The sequence below is a fragment of the Odontesthes bonariensis genome, chromosome 1 (genome assembly GCF_027942865.1).
Source record: "Odontesthes bonariensis isolate fOdoBon6 chromosome 1, fOdoBon6.hap1, whole genome shotgun sequence".
Taxonomy (NCBI): Eukaryota; Metazoa; Chordata; class Actinopteri; order Atheriniformes; family Atherinopsidae; genus Odontesthes; species Odontesthes bonariensis.
In genome coordinates, this window is record NC_134506.1 from 43,734,687 (window position 1) to 43,757,438 (window position 22,752).

The window sequence follows — 22,752 nt, forward strand, 5'->3', positions numbered from 1 at the left end:
TATCCGATATTTTCAGGCATTTTGCAGCATCTGCCTGAAGGGCTGCTTTCCTTTGATCCCTGGCTCTTTCAGCGCCACCCTTCCTTTTCTTCCCACTAACATCCATATTGCCCGCTATCGTTCTGCCTTACACTACCAACCTACCAACCGAGGACGAGATGGAGGGGTAGGCCTAATTGGCCTGCCCCTCACCTCATTGGCCCAGGCTTCAATCAATCATGACTAAAGGGCCGATCTACCAGTTTATGCACCAATAGGAGGGTTTATAAACCGTTATCCACATATTGCGTTATGTTTTAAATCTTTATTATATTATATTTCGTTAAAAAAAAAAAAGCGCAGGCCAGTAAGTCATCAGGCCAGCGGGCAAATGCCCGGTATGCCTTACTATCAGTCCAGCGGTGACTTTCAGTGTTACCTGGTAGGAGCGACCTGTCAGGTAGGACGAGAACATGGAGAGTGCAGAGCCAGAGACACCCATTCCCTCCAGGGTAGAGAGAAGAATGTGGTGGTTCACTGTGTCAAATGCTTTAGACAGGTCCAGGAGAATCAGGACAGAGGAGAGAGTTAGCTCGAGCAGTTTGGAGTGACTCAGTTACTGCTAGGGGGGCCGTCTCAGTTGAGGGGCCCACCTTGAACCCGGACTGGTGGGGGTCCAAGAGGTTGTTCTGGTGGAGGTAAGAGGACAGTTGTTTAAAGACAACAAAGAGTTTTGGACAGGAAGGGTAGAAGGGATACCGGTCTGTAGTTCTTGATGTCTGAAGGGTCAAGAGCTGGTTTCTTTAGAAGAGGAGTGACTCTGGCAGTCCTGAAAGCAGAAGGAAAAGAGCCTGATGTCAAAGACGTCGTTGTTGTTGTGTATCGTCCACCTGGCCCTTATTCTGAGTTCCTGTCTGAATTCTCAGAGTTTTTATCCCAGTTAGTGCTGAGTACAGATAAAGTCATTGTAGTGGGTGACTTTAATATTCATGTAGATGTTGAAAATGACAGCCTGAATATGAACTTTAATACTATATCAGACTCTATTGGATTTTGAGTTTACATTACTTGACTATACAGTTTCTGAGAAGAAATTTACATATAGAAGGTGTCTATCAGAGGATGCTGTAACCAGATTTAAAGAATTAATTCCATCATCCTTTTCTTCACTGCCATGTGCAGATATGACAGAGGACGACTACCTAAACTTTACTCCAGCAGCACTTGACTCTCTTGTTGACAGCACTATAGTTTCAATGCGTACAGCACTGGACAGTGTTGCCACTCTGAAAAGGAAGGTAATCAGTCAGAAGAGGCTGGCTCCTTGGTATAATTCACAGCTACTTTAAAGCAGACTGCAAGAAAGCTGGAGAGACAGTGGTGTTCCTCTAATTTAGAAGAGTCTCAGTTAGTCTGGAAAGATAGTTTAACAGTGTATAAGAAAGCCCTTCGTAAAGCTAGAACTGCTTATTATTCATCATTGATAGAAGAGAATAAGAATAATCCCAGGTTTCTCTTCAGCACTGTAGCCAGTCTGACTAAGAGTCCGAGCTCTGCTGAGCCAGTTATTCCTTTAACTCTCAGCAGTGATGATTTCATGAGCTTCTTTATTAATAAAATTGTTTCTATCAGAGAGAAGATTGATGGAGTCCTTCCACAATTGCCACCAACGTATAATCAAGTAAAGCAGCTTTGGAAGTATCTTCAGACTGATTGGTATTTATACAGCTTTTTATACAATCACAATCGCTTGGTCCTATTTTCTCTCCCTTTGTATCACTGCCTGCTGTGTATACCAGCGGGCCCTGGACCGGTCTGTGGGTCGTTTGGTACAGAAAGCATAAATAACTTACATTATTTCCGTTTTATTTATTATCCGAGTCTGAACAATGTTTTATTTTATTTTTTTTGAGGGGGGGGGGGGGGGGGGGGGGGGGTTGTGCCTCCCTTCGTATCGCTGCCTGCTGCCGCCTGCCGACAGCCGCGCCTGTTACGGTGTTTGCTGCTCGGTCTGCACAGCAGGCAGTGATACGAAGGGAGAGAAAATAGGGCCAAGCGATTGTGAGGTCTGACTTTTTCCTGGAGAACCACTTTGTGACGCAAATGTATTACTCTTTTGAACGCATATTGTTTTGAGAAGCAAAACGCTTTATTTTTTAAACCCCAGCCAACTAGCTACTTGTTGTATTTTATTGCTTCCACTGTTCTTTTATTGTTTTTATTTGTTTTTACTTATTCTTCTCTTTATTTATTACCTGTTGTAAAGCACTTTGGTACACCGTAAGGATTGTCTATATAAAGCTGTATAAATAAAATACATTTACATTTAAAACTCGCCTGGAGCTCGGCTCAAAGGACACAGCAGGGGGTAAGAAAATGTTCATAAATGATGTTGCTAGTATGGGATGTCATACAGCTTCATGTCAGAATAGGCGAATTATCCCTTTAAGTTTTTTAGAGGAACAGTGTAGTTTTTATCAACTGGAGGTTGTTTCACCTTCTTCACCGTCACTGCTGTTTGACTGAAAATTTGCTACACCACATCAAATTGTCAAGTAATATGTGAATCATAGATAAATATGGAAAAACGTTAGTTTCTCCAGGTCGACCCTAAAAGAAAACATGATTCAGACCATCCATGAGGCCCTTATAGGTGCTTCATGGGTTCATCTGTGTTATTCCGTCACCTGTCAGGGATTCTAATGTTTATGGGCAGTTATGCAAATGTGACAGAAATAAATCCCTAGTGTAAAACAGAGTGGTAATTATTGTTGGTATAAGGATAAATCAATTAGACAGAAAAACTGTGTAGTTTTGGATCCAAAACAAGCGAGAAAGACCCTGTTTCAGGACCCGCAGTTCCACTGTTAACGTGCGGTGTGAGAATAAAGGACCTCCGGGGGTATGTGGGCAGGGGTTCGCTTGTTTTGTCCGGGTTCTGCGGCAGTTCTTCATGAAACGGGCATCAGAACCGGGTTTGCCCTCCACTGCTGGATTCTTTAGGAAGCGTAAAGATGTTTGTGTATGCAGCACTACTTTTGTACACATCCGACAAAACTAACGACACAAACTAACACAATCATTCATGTTTAAAAAACAAAGAAAAGTCGCCGACAGCGCCCACTTCTCAAATTTCACGTTACTCCCTCACGTGCCGTGTCTCGTTCCGGCCCTGATGAACGGAACGGGTGGCGTATTTGTTGGATCTACTTTATATTGGATGGCTGTGCTGCGGCTCTCTCTGCCTCTCCGCCTGTGCCAGGCCGCCATCTTGAATTTTAATGTTAATTTCTACCAAAAAAAAAAATGTGTTTGCTGTGATATTTTCGTTCAGGGCGCCGTGGCAAACTTGGATGACTTTGCAGGTGTGCTGATTCGTTCCGCGGTTGTTTTTACCGACAAACCCGTGAGTATTGTGTGTGTGTGAGAGTGTGTGTTGTGGACATTTAACGGGACATTTAACGGCTGAAAAGCTCTCAGCGTGCTGTTTACCTGCTAACAGCCATCATGATAAATAACACTGCCTGCACAGGGCCGATCATTACTCTCTGTCTCCGTTAGCCTCCTTTTGGTTCCGTTTACGCGGATGTTGGTGCGGTATCTGTCCTTTAACCCGCTTGGAAACTGGGAGTTTTAAGCCCGGTGGAGCTGGCTGAGGGCTCCAGGCAGCCGGAGCTAACGCAGTGTTTGTTATTCGCGTTAGCCGCCGCCGTGCTGTGCGGGGGTGCTCGGCTTAGGTCGCCGCTGACCCGCGGACGTGTGCGGCTGACCCTCGACACGTCCGGGTGAGGTGTCTCAGGATTATCGGCGGGCGACGCGAAGCCAGAACAGGGACTGCTGCATCGTGTTCTCACTGATGGGAGAAGCTAAAGTTAGCAGCTAAGTTAGCATCCCTCTGAAGTTTGCTGCTTGCCAAGCTAACATGAAAGTACGTTATTGTGTGAAACTCAAATCATATTCACGGTGTTTAAATGGGTAAACTCGTTTATGTGACTGTTACTCGGTTGTTTTGGGGAGTATATTGCCAGCTGGGGGGTGTTTGATGGAACATGTCGAAGTCGTTTGTGTATTATGCTGTCAATCAGCCGTTAAATGGCCCTGTCACAGTCCGCCTCCATTCTCTCTCCGGGCTACACGGTTGTGTTTCTGGGACCCACCGCAGCTCGTAGCCGGCGTTTGCTGCCAGCTAACCGAAGCCTGCCTCGTTAGCTTAGCTTAGCTTCATGCTAACCGAGCGACTGGGTGGAGTGGAGAGGGCTTTGAAGTTGGCTTCTGATTCACCAGCTAAGAGGAAATACAGAAAAGGGGCATTGCACTTTTATTTTTATTTTTTATAATTCAAATATTTATTAGTGTTTTAGTTGGTACAAGACAAATATAGTATCACAGACCACATGTTTACACTCTGAAGATGAAAAGAAAAAGTCAGTTGGAACTGGGGCTGCCACATGAAAAACCAAGTGTATATGCATGTCCAAAAAACAAACAAAAAAAAGCATACAGCATTAAATATACCTCTCAGGTACCAATATAATCAACACATATTTAACAGTTTTTTTAGGCTTACTTTCCAATCTACTAACTATTTATTGTGATATTTGACCAGAAATGATCCCACACTGATACTATAGTTTTGTCCCTATTTTAAGCTTGTTGAGCTTGCATTCATAAGAAGCCATTTTTGCCATTTTATTATCCCATTCCTTCATTTTTGGAGCAGTTTGTGTTTTCCAGTGGGTTAGAATAACTCTAGCTGCCAACGGATACCCCCACCATGATAACTGAGAATTTTTCCACCTGAAATGTTAGGTCAAAGTACAGTTTTGTTGTTTGTGAAACTTTTATTTTGTCCGTGGAAGTGCAGAGAATGGTGAATTGCTGCTTTTTCTGGCACATTATGGACTTCCTACCGCTCTTCACAGAAGATTATCGTGCTTTAAAGTTCAGTTTTGAGCCCCACAGAGAGCTGTTGTGCACTTGAGATCAGTCTCAAAGTACTATGGTTTTTAAGTGGGACCGGATTTAAGGTAGTCCGGATGCTTATTCAGCAATCGAACGGCCCTTATCTTGCATTTCCACCTTAACCGCCGAGTCGGAAGCTTTCGATCCACGGGCCAACTTCTTGGTCGCGAGCAACGGCAGTTTGTTAGCAAACAATACAAAGCTAAATCTGTAACCGTTGGAGCTAAATGTGTAACCGTTGGAGCTAAATCTGTAACCGTTGGAGCTTCGGTGTCGGCCTCGGTTATCGGTGTGGCCTTCCGGGTTTCCGCCGTTTTATCTCGATCCCTTCGGAATGCTGTCTGATCGGTGCTAACGTTAGCTTCACAGCTAACAACAAGAAGGCAGTCGATCACAAAATAATTTGTGACAGAGGTTCAAAACACTTTTTGGTGTGTTCGAGTGATTTAGATGTGTGAGTATGATGCGTTGGGTTGGTGCGATCACGTGATACACGGAGTAAGAAAGCGGTATTTTGTGGCTTTTGATGACAGCAGAGGATCCAGTGCAGTGCTCGGGGTGACCGCTGTTGGGCGCTGTTTGCTCGTTGGAAACATTTAAAGCACCGAGTGTAAACAGCAGCCGCAGCCGGCGTTCCGTGCACCGATGCCGGCCACATCCATCGCCTCAGCAGGCGTCAAAAGCCGGTTAATCAGTGTTTTTTTTTGTTGTTGTTTTTTTGTTTGTTTTTTTCTGCTGATTGCTCTCTGATTATTGATTCAGTCTAATACATTTCATAAAACAGTATGAATTCATTATTTTTTTAAATGATTTTTAAATGTCTTTATTTGTCCTTTAAAACAGTTTAAAATTTAAGTTAAAGTATTTTTTTTTATAAACTCATGTTTGAGGCTAAAAGTTGCAGATGTTTAACTTGTTTTTTCTTGAATTCCAAACTCTTTAAAGTTTTAAAAATTGCAGTAATTTAAACTAAAAATTCTGTCGATCCACACAAAGAGTTAATTATCTTTCTTTGTCTGTGCTCCACTTTTCACATTTTCTGATGATTTTTAAGTGTTTTCCCGACTTATCGCATGCCTCCACCCTTGTTTTGCCTTTGCAGAGGAACATATTTAACCCTCTGAGCACTTCATCACCTCCTCACGCCGTCCATCGTGTCCACTTTGTGGCGTTATCCCACCATCTCTGTCTGAAAAGGATCAGAGTAACTGTCCCAGTGCTTCACAACCCCCGTCTTTGTTTTAAGAGTTGTGTTCTGAACCAAGAAGTAGCACATGAAACCACCACAACAGTCTTATTTACTCACTGGGAAAAGTTTAAAAAGTCCAAAAATGAATGTACAGTTTACTCCAGTGACAAGTGAAAACCTTCAAAGACAGCTTGAAGGTTGCAGAGATTCACTGAAACATGTTCAAACATGAACATAAACCCAGAATCTGAGTCAGAACCAGAGTTAGTTCAGCTCTGAGCAGCTTTAAAGTGAATATCTGCTCTGCGCTCCTTTCTCCTCCAGCACAGCCTGAACCCTCTCAGACGAGCTTTCTGTCCTTTCTTTAAGGAGTCTTCAGGAATAGTTCTCCAGGCTTCTTGAAGGACATCCCAAAGCTCTTCTTTGGATGTGGGCTGCCTTTTGTTGGGTTCTCTGCCAACATGATCCCACACTGCTTCAGTAATGTTGAGCTCCGGGCTCTGGGGAGGATTCATCCCTCCATCAGACCTGCTGCCACTGATTTTCAGTCCACTTCTTGTGTCCTTTGACACAGCTCAGCCTTTTCTCCCTGTTTCCCTTCCTTAAGAACGGCTTCCTGACAGCCACCCTTCCATGGAGCCCATTTCTGATGAGGCTTGGGCCAACAGCAGATGGATCAGCTGAAGGTCCAGATGCATCTCTCAGCTCCTGTGTCAGGTCTTTGCTGGATGTTTTCCTCTTTCTTAAGGACATCACTTTCAGATCCTGTTCATCTGCTGGAGATAGTTCTTTAGGCCTGACACTTCTTCTTCTGTCCTCCACTTGTTCAGTTTCCTCAAATGTTTTAAGGACACACTGCACACCGTGCTGAGATATGCCAAGTTTTCAGCTAACAGCTCTTTGGGAATCACCTTGTTGCTGCAGAAATCCTGTTTTCTGTCTGTCACACTGTGTTATATTTGCTGTTTTTCACACATGCAGCTAAAGAAATGGGAACAAATCTTAATTCCAGTCTAAAACCCACAAAGAGCTTCTAGATTATTCATTTCTGGTGGCATAAAACAGTTTAATCATTTCATTTATATTAATTGTTCCATAATTAGTCATTAAATTATATCTTATATTCATTTTTTTAAGCTTTAAATTGAATCTTATTTACTTTTTCTTGATGTTGAATAACATATAATTCTTATTATTGTCTTTTTTTTTTTCCTACTTTCAGACGTGATAACGTTCATTATTTTGAGATTAGGATTTTTTTTAAACTGAATTTCTTACATAAATTTGACTCTTTTGGTAACTGAAAGCAGTTTTAACGTAAATGTACAAAAAGTTGGAACTATGAAGCTGTTTTTCACAGATGCAGCTAAAGAAATGGGAACAAATGATGTGTCTCTGTGACAGGCTGCTGGGAACAAAGTGCCTAAAGATCCAGTTTAAAATGGTTTCTTTGCTAAGTTGTCTGTTCTGTGTGGACACAACACTGGTTCATCCCGTGAGTTAGGAGCCTTTTTCCTGCCTGAATGCTTCATAGCTCAGAGTTCAGTGGCTTAACAAAGAAAAAACTGGACTGAAGATGAGTGAAAAGGCAGAAAATGTCCAAAGAAAAACAATGAAAGACCTTCAGAAAGTGTTGAAACTGTTGCTGAAGATCACTTAAGCTGCTTGGATGCAAAATATAAAGAAACAAGAGGTGTCTCATGACCAAAATGCTTCAAAAACCAGATAAAATACTTAACATGGCTGTCAAAATCATACAAATGTAGTTGGAAATGAATTGATATACAAGAAATTATAATTAAATGTCTGTTTCTGTTCATTTTAGGCCACTATTTGAGTAAATTAATGTAAAAAAATCTAAGAATTTTTTTTGTTGCTCGTCTGACTAAATCTGAGGGAATGGGGAACAAAGTGCCTAAAGATCCAGTTTAAAACGGCTTCTTTGCTAAGTTGGACACAACACTGGTTCATCCCTTGAGTTAGGAGCCTTTTTCCTGCCTGAATGGTTCACAGCTCAGAGTTAAGTGGCTTAATGAAGAAAAAAACGCATTCCTCTGAAGATGCTCAGGTACGAGGACTGGGCTGAAGATGAGGGAAGAAGCAGAAAAAGCTGCAGAACTGCTGATCAGGACACTTTAAAGGTTCCAGGGACAGACAGAAATGAGGCTGATCAGGACTGTAATTGCAGCTTTTCTCTCTCTGCAGTTCTGACAGTTTCTTCTCTTCTCTCCAGCTTTCAAACTCCAGACCCCAGTCTTCCCCACTCAAGAGTATCTCTTCATCTCGGAGACTAAATGCAACTGGACCCGGGGGCTTGTGGGCATGAAGTGGCTGGGCGAATCCAAGAACATGGTATTAAATGGCAGACGGCACGGAAACAAGTTGACCAGCGAGCAGCCTTTGAGCCAGACGCGCTCCCAGCACCCGCAGCGGGCGTCACTGCGGCACAGCAAGAGCCACCAGAGGAGCCGAAGATGTAGCCGCAGTGAGTTCAGACCCACGCAGGCAGCGGGCGCCGGATTCTGCAGCCACATGGGGGTTACATGGCACTGAAAGGATCGGGTTAAAGGCTAAATTACGATAAGAACTAAAAAGCTGCAAGCAGCTGTATGCGGGACGCCGTAGTCGCGCAGCTCTGCCCACACGCACGATACCCTCTGCGTACGTACGAGCGCATAATAACCCCAATGCGGAGGGGTTTTTGAACATTTCTAGGGGGCGCCACTGAGCCATTTTGCTCCGCCCACACACGATACCCTTTACATACGTACGAGGTCAACAGGGTGGACGTGTGTGCCAAGTTTCATGGCTTTGCGATGATAAGGCTTTCAAACCACAAACGCCATCACACGATTTTCCTCGCCTGGCCACGCCCACACCATTCTGAGTTTTGAAAAGTTGGCCAATGAATTTTCCCCCCATGTCTTAAGAGTAACCTGGTCAAGTTTGAAGTCTGTAGCATTAAATCTGTAGGAGAAGTTTGATCATATGCAAGGCGTGGAATCAGTCAAAAATGGCACGAAAACGCACCTTCCATCCAAAATGGCCGCCTTCCTGTGTACGTGGGACCATGGCGGCAAGAGACTTTTTTGTGCGTCTGGGCATGATGAATGAGTGTACCACGCAAAACTAACCCCATTTTTAAGCATCATAGGGGGCGCTACAGAGCCAATGAGCGACTCCCAAAAATATAAAGTTTAGAATCTTTCATGTCGTCGACTGGCAGGTGGCGCTCGCAAAATTGCACGAGTTTTCGAGCACCTTTTGCAAAGAATAAGACGGAAATAAAGAATAATAATAAACCTTACAGATACAATAGGGTCCTTGCAGTTTCACTGCTCGGTCCTTAATGAGTTATTAAAGGGACAGTTCGCCTCTTTTGACATGAAGCTGTGTAACATCCCATATCAGCAACATCATTTATGAACATCTTCTTACCCCCTGCTGCGTCCTGTGAGCAGAGTTCCAGCCTCGTTTTGGTGTTGATGAAGGTAGTCCGGCTAGTTGGCTGGGGTTTAAAAAATAAAGCGTTTTGCTTCTCAAAAACAATATGCGTTCAACAGAGTAATACATTTGCATCACAAAATCGTTCCCAAGGAAAAAGTCAGACCTCACAATCTCTTGGCCCTATTTTCTCTCCCTAAAAGCTTTTGACCCTGAGAGTTGGGCCTGAACTGGAAGTCACCGCTGTACCGGATGATAAGGCCCCTATAAAGGCCCCCCGAGTTGATTTCTTTTAAAGTTTACGTCCAGATAATGCCAGCAGGTATAAAAGTATATGTGAGGATTGTAAGTGATTGATTAATCAACAGAGAAATGATTGGAAACAACTTTGAAAGGTCACGAATTTCTGATGGTAGAAATGCTAAAATGGGAATCTTTCTTACTTTTATTTTTGTAAACGTTTTGTTAATGGTCCAATAAAACAAGTAATTCTAAGATGTCAAGTTGGGTTTAGATAAATTGTAGGTGGCATCTTCTTTTCAAATAATGACTTATTAAAAGCTTAGTTGCTAGCAAATAGATTGATAGCAGTGATACGAAGGTAGAGAAAATAGGGCCAAGCGATTGTGAGCTCTGACTTTTTCCTGGAGAACCATTTTGTGATGCAAATGTATTACTCTGTTGAACGCATATTGTTTTGAGAAGCAACACAGCTTCATGTCAAAAGAGGCGAACTATCCCTTTAAGTGCATGTAGACACCTTAATCTGACTAAGAATTGGATCGGATGGGTTTCAGACCCCGAGATAACTGGGTTGAAAGTCACTCTAAACCTGCTTGTAGACGCTGAAGCTCGTGGTGAATCAGACTTTGCGTTCTGCGCATGCTCCAGATGTTTTCCCGGGGTCGTGACCCGGAAGTCAAAGGAGACGATATTCCTGTTGTTGTCGCCGTCAGAAAGAAACAAACAACGCGATGGAGAACGCTCCGTTGAGCATCGAGTTTGTGCAACAAGCAGCTCATCACAGACCAAATGTAGAGGGACGTAGCTTCATCTGGCTCTGCGTTCTCCATCTTTCTCCAATGCCTGAGTTTGTTGTTGTTGTTGGTGGTGCAGAGGTCAACAGGAAGTGGCTCTATTAGCAACAGTTGGAATGGGTACAGCGCCACCTGTCATACCGGGGTATGACACGCTTTGTGCCTCCGGTTCCTTTGACTCACAGACATGTATACTTGGATAATTGCCCTTGCTCAGATAAAGGGAATAACCCAACTATAATCCAGGTAATCTCACCATTAGACCCACTGACTGTGTGACTCTTACAGGGTGTAACGCAGCCACTCTGGAGGCAGAGCGGCGCTACGTTCCATCCTCGGGAATGACCGCCAAGGAGCTGTGTGAGAACGACGATCTGACCACCAGCCTCATCCTGGATCCATATCTGGGCTTTCAGACTCACAAAATGAACACCAGGTCGGCTCATCGCAGTCCCAGATCAACACGCTCCCTCTGAGGTTATCCTCCATTTTTTTTTTTTACCTCCAATGAATAACCCTTTTTATGTTGTTTTTTGTTCTTACGTTTCCGGGCAGATTTCGACCAATCAAGGGACGCCAAGAGGAGCTGAAGGAAATCATCGAGCGCTTCAAGAAACACGACAACCTGGAGAAAGCTTTTAGAGCGCTGACGTCGGGGGACTGGTGCCGGAATCTGTTCCTCCACAAGTCCAAGGCCCAGGAGAAGCTCTTCAAGCAGCATGTAAGCGCTTTGTTGTTGCTCCGCCTGCTTTGTTGTTGCTCCGCCTGCTTTGTTGTTGCTCCGCCTGCTTTGTTGTTGCTCCGCCATCTTTGTTGTTGCTCCGCCATCTTTGTTGTTGCTCCGCCATCTTTGTTGTTGCTCCGCCATCTTTGTTGTTGCTCCGCCTGCTTTGTCGTTGCTCCGCCTGCTTTGTTGTTGCTCCGCCATCTTTGTTGTTGCTCCGCCTGCTTTGTTGTTGCTCCGCCTGCTTTGCTTACACCTGACCCCCACAGACCAGCGGCTAACTCTACCTCCCACACAGGTGTTCGTCTATCTGCGGATGTTCGCCACCAACAGCGGCTTCGAGATCCTCCCCTGCAATCGCTACTCGTCCGAGCAGAATGGGGCCAAGATCGTTGCCACGAAGGAATGGTGAGAACGCTTTCTGTTAGAAAAGCCCAGACGGTGAAAACTGAAGGAATACGCTCACTTAGGCTACCTTTACACGGAAACGATCTGAAACCAAAACGCAAAAGTGGCGTTTCGCTTTCACTTTTAAATCTGCGTTTAGACGAGCGTTTTAGGGTGAAAATCTGCGTGCATACGGAAACGCAAAAGTGTGTGACATTTCATATTATCGATGCAGTAAACACGCCAGATGGCTAGGTGGCAACACTACCAAGACCAAGTCTTTCTACTTTCTATGTGACGAGAAACGCAGTTTTGCGTTTGTCATCCTTTACACGGTGGCGCGAGAGTGGAGCGTTTTCAAGAATTCCACTCTGGAGGGCGGTTTCACTTTTTTTCATGCCCCCAAAACGCGTTACCATCTAAACGATATAGTGCATCCGCAAAAAGGTTTTGCGTTTTTAACCCGTTTTCGTTTCCGTGTAAAGTGCCCCTAACTGTTCAACGGTTTGATGTCGCAGGAAGAGAAACGATAAGATCGAGTACTTGGTGGGCTGCATCGCCGAGCTCTCGGAGAGCGAAGAGAACCTCCTGCTCCGACACGGCGAGAACGACTTCAGCGTGATGTACTCCACGCGCAAGAACTGCGCTCAGCTGTGGCTCGGCCCGGCGGCGTTCATCAACCACGGTGCGGACCAGCTCGGTGTTTATCTGTACCGTCGCTCTGAGGTTTAGGGTTAGGTGTTAGGTTTAGGTTTAAGGTTAGGTTTAAGGTTAGGTTTAGGGTTGGGTTTAGGTGTTAGGTTTAGGGTTGGGGTTAGGTTTAGGTTTAAGGTTAGATTTAGGGTTGGGTTTAGGGTTAGGTGTTAGGTTTAGGTTTAGGGTTGGGTTTAGGTGTTAGGTTTAGGGTTGGGGTTAGGTTTAGGTTTAAGGTTAGATTTAGGGTTGGGTTTAGGGTTAGGTGTTAGGTTTAGGTTTAGGGTTGGGTTTAGGTGTTAGGTTTAGGGTTGGGGTTAGGTTTAGGTTTAAGGTTAGATTTAGGGTTGGGTTTAGGGTTAGGTGTTAGGTTTAGGTTTAGGGTTAGGTTTAAGGTTAGGGTTGGATTTAGAATTAGGTTTAAGGTTAGGTTTAGGTTTAGAATTAGGTTTAAGTTTAGGGTTAACCCAATGATTCTGACTCTGACTTTCTTCTTCTTCTTTTCAGATTGTCGTCCAAACTGCAAGGTAGGCGGCGAGCACGCTGCAAGACGAGTTAAAGTGTGGGAACCCGGGGAACTAACGGGCTGTAAATGTGGTTTCAGTTTGTGTCCACGGGCCGGGACACGGCCTGCGTGAAGGTTCTGAGGGACATCGAGCCGGGAGAGGAGATCTCCTGTTACTATGGAGACGGGTTCTTTGGAGAAAACAATGAGTTTTGTGAATGCTACACGTGTGAAAGGTAAGACGAGTCGTGTTCCACCGTTACAGCAACAGGTTAGCCTCCCCCCGTTCCATCAGCGATCAGATGTAGCGCTTATCAGACCCCCAACGGCCCAGACGACCACTACGTAAGAAAGGCTCATCTGACCTCTGCAGAACGGACGGGTTGGGCCTGAGTTTTTGTTGTCATGTATCTATAAAGCACCAAATTACAACAAATCTCATCTCAAAGCACTGCAAAGATACAGTCCAATCCAATTCACTGTGGTACTAGGGTTAGGGTTCATTACATTCCAAATTAGGGCTGGGCGAGTTAACTTCTATATTATCGCGTTAACTTGTAAATTATTTAACGCCGATAAATATTTTATCGCGCATTAACGCAGGTTTTATTATTGTAAAAGTCTGCTTCTCACAGGCTTTTATTTTGTAAAAGTCTGCTGCTGTCTGCTGTGGAACAGGAAAAGAAAGTAATCGGCGGATCCACCAAACATGGAGAAGGGTACGGAACTTTTACTCGGCCATTTTCATTTTAAAGTTCTTCCAGACGGCGGAGTCGACAGAACCAAAGTCATCTGTAAACACTGCCAAGTTGAATTGTCTTCTCAGCGTAGTAGTTCCAGTCTAAAATATCACTTAAAGGCAAAACACACAACTGATAGCAGCAAGTCATTCAAGGAAACAGACAGTGGAGCGAGGCTTCTACATAAAAACTACAGAAAGATGCTGATGTTAAAAGTGTGTTTGCACAACAAATGTTATGGCACTTTCATTCATATGGCAGCACATTTAAAATAAAGCTAAATGCTAAAGGCTATACACTACTTTGGATTCATTTTTGGATTTTGCGTACAAATGCAATTAATCAGGGAAATCATGTGATTAATCAGATTAAACATTTTAATCGTTGCCCAGCCCTATTCCAAATTAGTCCAATTCATACAGAGCTGATTTTAAAAAAACAGTTTCCCAGCTCAGGAAACCAACAGACTGCACTGAAACTTCTCTCTGATCCAATCTCCCGTCCTAAGCTGCATGAGGCGACTGTGGAGAGAAAAAACTCCCTTTTAACAGGAAGAAACCTCCATCAGAACCAGAACCATCTGCTTGGACCAGCTGGGGGCTGAGAGGACAGAAAAGAGGGGACAACAAGCACCGTAACACCTATAACTATGGGATGTTTCAGCCATCCCTAACTATAAGCTTTATCAGAAATAAAAGTTTTCAGCCTTTAATTCATTTCTTAACTTCTTTGGACCAAAGTTGGAAATTAAACCCAAACCTGGTTTGATGTTTTAATCTGCCCGATTTCCATTTTCAGTTCGGTTTTATCTCGCTCAGAGAAACTAAACTCTGAAATGAAGAGAAGTAACATTTAAAAATCGTTTTAGTTTCATCTTCTTTCAACCTGCCATCTGAACGTGATGTGAAAAAAAAACAAAGAACAGATGAACACATTTTGGTTCCTTCTTGTTGCTGCAGACGAGGAACCGGTGCTTTCAAATCCAAAGCCGGGCTGCCGGTGGAGGTGCCGGTGATCAACAGCAAGTACGGGCTGCGGGAGACGGACAAGCGTCTGAACCGGCTGAAGAAGCTCGGAGAAGGAAACCGGAGCTCGGACAGCCACTCCGTGGGCTCCCACACCGACGTGGACTCTCAGGAAATGCCAAAAACACATCAGTGTAAGACTCCCAGGGAAATGCATGTGTGCTGAGCGTCAGAGCAGGGTTTCCATGTTTTAAACATCAAAACATTTTGTTTACACAAAAAATGAAAAGAAAATTAGAGGGATTTCAGGATATCTGCTTTCATATCCTAGGAAATCTAAATATACTGTCCATAGCCTTAAAAACATAGATTTTTGCCATATTTTTTTATTATAATGTCATATAAATCATGCCAGGAATGATTTATCATCAAATCCTTCTGTAATTATCTTCAGAATACTGTTAAGTGTATCACTGGAAAGTTTGGTGTTAGTAGGTGCTCCATAGGCTGAGATATTGATACAGGAAAAATTAAAAAAATTATTTTGAGAAAACGGCATTTAAAGATTTAAATAGGGGAATTCAATACATTTGTATTGGAAACAATTTCTAAAAAAAAAAAAAACTCGTGTCAGTCCACCACGTGATGCGTCTCAACGAATCACGTTAGCAGAAACGGGCAGTAGCCAATGAGATTTTATCATTGGCTATAAATCCGCCTTTAGACATTCACGATCGGTTACTGATAGAAAGAAAGTGCCATTGTTTGGGGGCGACATCATTGTGCAGGAGACATAGGCTGTGTTCGAAACCACATACTGCATACTTCCATTCTGCATACTACATACTTCCATACTGTATACTCAACGATCAGACAGTATGCAGAGCGTTTACCCACAATGCATTTCGCTCCTGCCCGAGCCGAAATCAGCCGGCCTGAAGCTGATTTCCCTTAAGCTCTAAACTCTGTAAACTTTAGCAACATTTGAAACATTTTCAGGTGAGAAAGTAGTCGTTTCAGGGTACCCGCGGGTTATTAAAAGTATTAAAAAGGCATTGAATTTAGTTGTCCAGCATTAAACGTCTTAAAAGTATTAAATTAGCTGTTGAAAGTCTGGAATTTTTTTCACTGCGGTCTTAAATTTTCAAAAAACATCCGTGTGCAACCTAAATTATGACGAAGGTTTTTTTTTTAGTTTTTTTTTTCATAATGAAGATGACGCACAGAACGTCAATACCCATAGACGTACAAACCTAGAGTGCCGCGGCGCCGTCATTTAGAACGAGGAGTGTAGCATGGGAAAGCTTCTGCCCTATGCTTCTGCCTCGCTAGCTAACGTAACGAGTTGACACCGGGCAGCAAGCGCGCGAATCATGGCTGGAAAAAGGAAGTCATGGAGGAGCATGTGTCCGAGGATGGGTGCTGGAGAGCGGATTGAATGCGCGTGTGACCGCTGGAAGCTCCAGGCTGGTTCTTGTAAGATGGGAGGCCGGTGTTCAGTCAATTTCTCCTACTTGTCGAGAATTGCTACTTTGTGGTTTCGCGCATGCGCTGAGCCGATTTTCTAAGTTTCGTTTTCACGCCAAGTAGCACAAATCGACAGAACACCGGCACGGAGGAGCAAAGATCCGAGCAGGCTGCTGAAAGGCGGATTGAATTCAAACTTTATTTTCAGACTTGTAAAAAAAAAAAATGCACCGGCGGCACAGCAGAGAATAAGTTACGTACTGTATTTGAGTTAGCCTACAGTATGTCTGCGCACTGCGCAGTACTGTAATTAAACTTGCATGATAATAAAATTCAGTAAATGCTGAAGCTATCCATTTCATTTTTCTCATTGAAAAACGATACAAATGGCGTTTAGATAATATTCTCCATAAAAAAATAAGAGAAATACCTGTAATACAGTACAAATTCGGTTTTAGTAATCAACCGCTGATAGTGTTCAAATTGGCTCTGGACCAACGTGATCACTATAAGCGGTTTTCACTGTATTACAAAATTTGGTCTTGCACCGTTTATTACTCAAGAAATGACGAAAGAAGTCAATGGCGCAGATGCCTTCATCGTTATGTTCGACGAAAGCCTTAACAAGACCACCAAGTCCAAACAGTTGGACTTGCATGTAAGGTACTGGATCGGCGATTTTTATAATGCAACTTTAAATGTGTTTTTAATTGTATTTTCCATAAATGTACATTCTTTAGAGACGTAATCTCTTAAGAGGTAAAATGGGTTAAATGTGATAAAACTTAAGTGTTTTCTTTACTGAATGTCGTTCAATATTATTTAAATAATGGGTGCGATAGAAGTATTAAATTTTACTTAAAGGCATTAAAAAAGGTCTTAAAAGTATTAAATTTAGGTTTAACAATCCTGGGGGGACCCTGTCGTTTAGATCCCCAACGTGTTGAAAACCTGACAAAATACCGGCTATTTACAAGTTTGTTCCCACGAATTCGGCGCGACTAAAGCTAGCCGCAGTGAGCAACGCACTTCCTGTTATTTTCACAAAATAAAATACCTGTTGCCTTTTATCATAGGGAAAGCCATTACGATACAATTGGTGCTTTTGTTTTGAAAACAGGAAGTGAACCTACCCTCGTTGTAGCTAGCTTGAAACTGCCGTTTTGACAGGAAATGACGATCGGCAACGTCACATTACGTTGCATCTTGGGTAGTTTGAGTATGAGTAGTAACCTCATGATGCATACCCAACATTTCGGAGAATCTAGTATGCATCCGGGAACTTCTCCCTTACTCAAACTCGCATACGAACTCAAAAAGTTAGTATGAGTAGTAGGAGAAGTATGCGGTTTCGAACACAGCCTCAGGGCTTTACAACGATACCGGGCATGACAGACTTCAGTAAATAGACGAAGCTCGGCATGGCGCGTTGGAATGCTAACTGTTTGGTAAATTCGGGTGAAACGTACTGCCACGAGTAAACAAAATGTAATAAAATAAACATTTATGTTTTCAACGTTTTCTTTATAGCGGGTTGAAGGAGTAAACTAGAATCTCAAACTTGACCACTGCATGAAAAATCCCTGTTTTTGCCTTAAATATCCCGCTCTGATGTGCGTTACTTTGTGCTTTTTTTCTGTCCAGCTGCCAGAAAAAGAACGTCTTCTTCATCATCGTCATCGTCTGGCCTGAAGTATAAAAACAGGACTCAGACCCGACAGACTATGTCACGAGCCCTTTCTACCTCATGTTCTAAACAAGGTCGTGTAAACAGTAACAGGGTACCAAAGAGACTAAAATCCCAATCCAAGCCTTCGCTCAGCAAAGTCCAGCTGAGGAGTCGCCGCAGGGGGGCGGAGCCCAAGGCGGCGGCCAAAGCAGAGACTTGCCCGCTGGGTCTCAGGGACTCCAAGGTGTCGCTGTGTAAAGGCGTCACCGTTAAGAAGGAGAAGGACGGGCCGGAGCTGGCGCCGCTGGGTCAGCAGGGCTGCCTCACCCGTCACGCCGCCAAGGAGAACGGGAATCTTCCAGGGGTGCAGGGCAGCGAGGCTCGCCGCTGCTCCACGTACAGAACTCGCAGGTCGACGCGGACCCTCGTAAAGGCGCAGGAGCCGGCGGCCGGCGTCAAGCTGGAGCCCAGCGCCATGGACGGCTTGAGCCCGGTCCCCGGGGGCGTGGTCATCAAAACGGAGCCCGCCGACCTGGAGGAGTACCTCCACCACGGCGTCGGGCTGGAGCAGCCGGCGTTGGACGGCGGCTACGCCAGGAGGGGCTCGTGCACGAGCCGGAAGCAGGCGGCGCGGCTCCGGGCCGAGCGGACAATCAAGTGCGAGGGCTCGAACGGCGAGCCCTTCTCGCCGCTGGCCTCGGGCCACGCCAACAACTTTTCAGAGTGCGGCAACGTGCTGCTGAGCTTCGCCGACAGACACAGGGACTACGGCGGCGTGGCCAAGTGCAGCAAGGCGCTGCGCCGGGACAAGGGGAAGAGCGGCTGCCGCTCGCAGGACAAGGCCAAGAAGAAGCGGCGCATCACGCGCTACGACGCCCAGCTGATCCTGGAGAACAACACGGGCATCCCCAAGCTGACGCTCCGCCGGCGGAGGGACAGCAGCAGCAGCAAGACCAACGACCCCAACGACCACACGGGCGCCGCCGCCCACCCCGCCGCCGCCGCGCTCAACCCCGCCTCCTCCAGCAAGATCAGCATCAAGTTCAGCAAGGACCACGACAAGGACAAGGGCGGCTCCTACATCGCCAAGCTGAACAACGGCTTCGCCCCCGTGGGGCACGCCGGCGCCACCACCAAGCTGAAGATCCAGCTGAAGCGCGAGGACGACGCCCGCCGCACGGCCCAGACCAAGATGGACCAGGTGTCCTACAACGGGGACGCCGCCCAGAACCTGGAGGCCCGGAACGGCGGGCATCGGACCCAGAAGGTCCTGGCCGAGCCTTCGTCCGACGAAGACGAGGACGAGGACGACGAGGAGGAGGAGGAGGAGGACGACGACGACGACGACTACTTCGACAACGAGTTTGAGGACGACTTCATTCCACTTCCTCCCGCCAAGCGGCTCCGACTCATCGTGGGCAAAGACTCGATAGACATCGATATCTCCTCCAGGAGGAGAGAGGATCAGTCTCTGAGGCTCAACGCGTGAGCTGTAAATACCCCCCCCTCCTGTAAATACCCCCCCGCTGATCAACTGTGGTGTTGATGTAAAACAAGTCCAGTAATTTAAAAGAATCTGGGTGCTGTCGGCCTAAAACAAGTCTCTGTCCTTCACCTTTTCGTTAGAGTTAAAGACCCCCCCGACCCCAACCAGAGACTCTGTTTCAGGCCGAACTTTTCCTCTTAAGTGAATGCACTTGTTCTGTTCATGCAGACGTGGATATTGTAGAAAGTGTACAGTATGGCGAGCCCCCCCCCCTCTGTCTCACAGGCAGGTTTTTATTGATCTTTTGATTTTTGTCACATAGTTTGTGAGCTCGGTGCGGTTCGGTTCGGAGGCATTAGAGCGTCGGAGGGTCCGCCTGGTGCCGTGTTCTCACTACGCAGCAGGTCCAATCATGAGTTTGATCACAGCAGCATCATGTCCAACAGCAGGCGGGAACATCCAGGCTTCTCCACTCCCAGTACGGAGTGCCGGTAGGGTCAAACAGCTCATATATGCAGAAAATTATGTGTTACTGTTTTTTTTTTTGTTTTTTTTAAGACACTTTTAAAAGGACTTTTGTAACGACATCTTTATTTCCATCTGTGATATTTAAATGAGGGGGCGTGGCTAACTGACCTTTCCTTAAAAACAACATGGAGCCTCATCCGTACACCCGTTTCCTCCTTCATTAGACGGGTGTGTGGGCCGGGTTTTTACTCATTTAACATCTCGTAGCACATTTAAAAAACACTTTGGATTAGTTTCATCTGTACGTTTCCGCTCATTAATGTCAGGATTTTTTTCATCAAAAGGGCACCTGTTTGAAACAAAAAGCACACGAGTTTACCAAACCGTCACCGACTTCCTGACTGTGTAGTGGCAACACGGCACCCGTGGGAGGTTCGATCCCGATGCGTTTCAATCAGATTCTGTACAGAAAGACTGTTTCCTGTCCCTCAGCTGAGTTATTTCCACCCGTTTTTCTTCGGAATCGCCGGTTATCGGTCGACGGCGCGGCGTTCACAGACACTACAGTTTCTGCGTAGAATCCTCTCTTATACTTCTTCTTCTTCTTCTGTGGTGCTACTTTGATTTCCTTCTCATCTGTTTTGATTTCCTGTCCGGTGTTGCAGGTGGACGTTTGGCAGCACGAATAAAAACGACGTGTAAAAAAAGTTTGGGTCAAAATGGCCGCCTGAGGGAAAGATGACCCGATTTCTAAAAGACGTAAAATTACAAACCCTTGTTTTTTTTTTGTTTTTTTTTATTCTTTTTCTTTAAAATTAATTTTTGTTGTTGACAGAAAAGCAGAAGTTTGGCAGCACGGATAAAACGACGTGTAAAAAGTTTGGGTCAAAATGGCCGCCTGAGGGAAAGATGACCCGATTTCTAAAAGACGTAAAATTACAAACCCTTGTTTTTTGTTTTTTTAGGTTTTTTTTTATTGTTTTTCTTTAAAATTAATTTTTGTTGTTTACAGAAAAGCAGAAGTTTGGGCCCCGCTTTCTTTCTTCTCTTGGAGATCAGGCTCCCCGCCCTCATCTGACCCCCGCAGATGAGGGCGGGGAGCCTGAACGTCGGCCCACCGTCCCCCTGACACACCTGCGGCCCACCTGTAGTCGTGTTATTTTCCGTTGTGTTGTGTAGAAGTAATGGAACAGACCAAGGGATCAACTGAGACTGAACGTTAACCCGTTTCCTGTGTTATTGTTCACATCACCAGCAGCTAACCACCGTGTGACCCCCCCCCCCCCCTCTGTCGGACGTCTCATCACACGCTGTAAAACTCTTCCAGGTGTACCGTCTGTGTGCTCTCTGTCCAATAGAAACAGCCGTCACAATTTCCAGTGGATTCAAAATGTAAAAAGAGAAAAAATCTAAACAAATGTGAATAGATTGCGGACATTTTAGCGTGTTGCGTGGGTAGTGGGAAACATGTAAAGAGAATTAAAAAGTGGGCAGTGCATATATTGTCCAATATGTAAATCATGTGAACACATCTTGTACTTATTTAACAGTTTTGAATACTTGAAAACTATATAAAGTTTCTTTGTGACTCCTGTTTCCTGAGCTTGTTTCCTGCTCTCGGCGTTTTTAAATGAACCCAGAACCTCCCTGTGGCCCCGCCCTCCTGTGGCCCCGCCCTCCTGTTTTGCAGAGATAAGGGGCCCTTGTATTAACGGGATCAAGAAGTACTGGTTATCTGGACCTTTAAGCCGGGGTGCAGCTGTTTGTGTCTGATTTATTTGTTAACACAAGCATTCAATCAGACAGACAAAAATACTAAATAATCATCTTTAGGCAAATTAGAGTTCATCCAATTGATAAAATAAATTAAAATGAATTAATTAATTACAAAATAGCTTAAATTAAAATAATCCAGGTAAATTCAAGTACTTCAATAAAAAATAAAAGAGACTTAGGAAATGTTTAAAACATATGTAACCCATATGTAACCTAAAAAACAAACATTCACCTATCCATGGGGGAAAAACGAGTTTAGGAAACTTAGCGCTACATGTTTCCTCAAGTTAGATGTTGAGTTTCTGCTGAAATGTGCGTTTGTTTTGGTTGCCACAGAAGACACATAATGTAGCTGCTGTTTCTCACTCTTTAGCCTCGTTTCCACTGTGCAGAACGGTACGGGTCGGGTCGCTTTGGGGTCAACTTGTGTTCCCACTGTACAAAGGGGACCCTCAGGGGCGGGCGGAGCCGAAGCGTAAATAGCAAATAACAAATAACATCCATAATGTGGAACTACCTCCCAGCTTCTATATAATAAATAATGATAATTTACCTGGAGACTAATATTGGCGCTGCTACCGAGAGGTTGTTTTGCACCAGATAATGAACGTAAAGAAAGCACATGATATTAAATGTAATTGTAATTATTATTATTACTATCATGTAGATAGTAATAATATAATTATTATTAATATAATTATAATATTATATATATATATTATAATATAATTATTATTACAATCATGTAGATAGTAATAATATTATATATATATATTATTATATTATAATATAATTATTATTACTATCATGTAGATAGTAATAATAATAATAATGAAAAGTGAAAATGGTACAATGCACACGATACACGGAATGACGTGACCTAAAAGTGCAGATAAAAGACAGACCTCCTTCCTACAGAAAGGGGAGGAGCTATGATGGCCACAGATAGCTCCTGTGGTTTCATTTGATGCTCATAAAATCTCTTACAAAAACAGTTTGGCCATGCAAATAGTCAGATCTGTTATCTTTTACAGCGGTATCAGCTGATAATTCAGCCCACAGAAATCCAACGTGTGGTCTAACTTTAAAGGAGTTCAATAAAACACGGGCTCAGGAACACAAAAACACTTTCACTGCAACATGTTCCACGGATTTAGTTTAGTTTTAGTTTTTATTTTGTTGAAACAAATTCAAAATGAGCCAAAATGTAAAATTCTTTCATGAAAATCAAAGTTAATTTACGAAGAAAATCAAACGGGGC

General features: G+C 44.2%; 1 protein-coding gene across 5 annotated transcripts; it reads left to right on the forward strand.

Moving 5' to 3' along the window:
* The first annotated feature begins 3,208 nt into the window (after positions 1-3,208).
* On the forward strand, positions 3,209-21,303 carry kmt5b (lysine methyltransferase 5B). Of its 5 annotated transcripts, none has more exons than XM_075467727.1 (10): positions 3,209-3,385; positions 8,364-8,615; positions 10,900-11,047; positions 11,167-11,332; positions 11,634-11,743; positions 12,241-12,407; positions 12,923-12,942; positions 13,020-13,156; positions 14,620-14,819; positions 17,737-21,303. In XM_075467727.1, exons 2-10 carry the CDS (start codon positions 8,453-8,455, stop codon positions 19,248-19,250), a joined length of 2,625 nt encoding a protein of 874 aa, XP_075323842.1. In that variant the 5' UTR covers positions 3,209-3,385; positions 8,364-8,452; the 3' UTR covers positions 19,251-21,303. The 5 variants fall into 5 exon arrangements, with proteins under 5 accessions (XP_075323842.1, XP_075323868.1, XP_075323850.1 ...); XM_075467735.1 differs by lacking the exon at positions 3,209-3,385 and adding an exon at positions 3,460-3,907; XM_075467718.1 differs by lacking the exon at positions 3,209-3,385 and adding an exon at positions 4,116-5,395.
* The last annotated feature ends 1,449 nt before the right edge of the window (positions 21,304-22,752 follow it).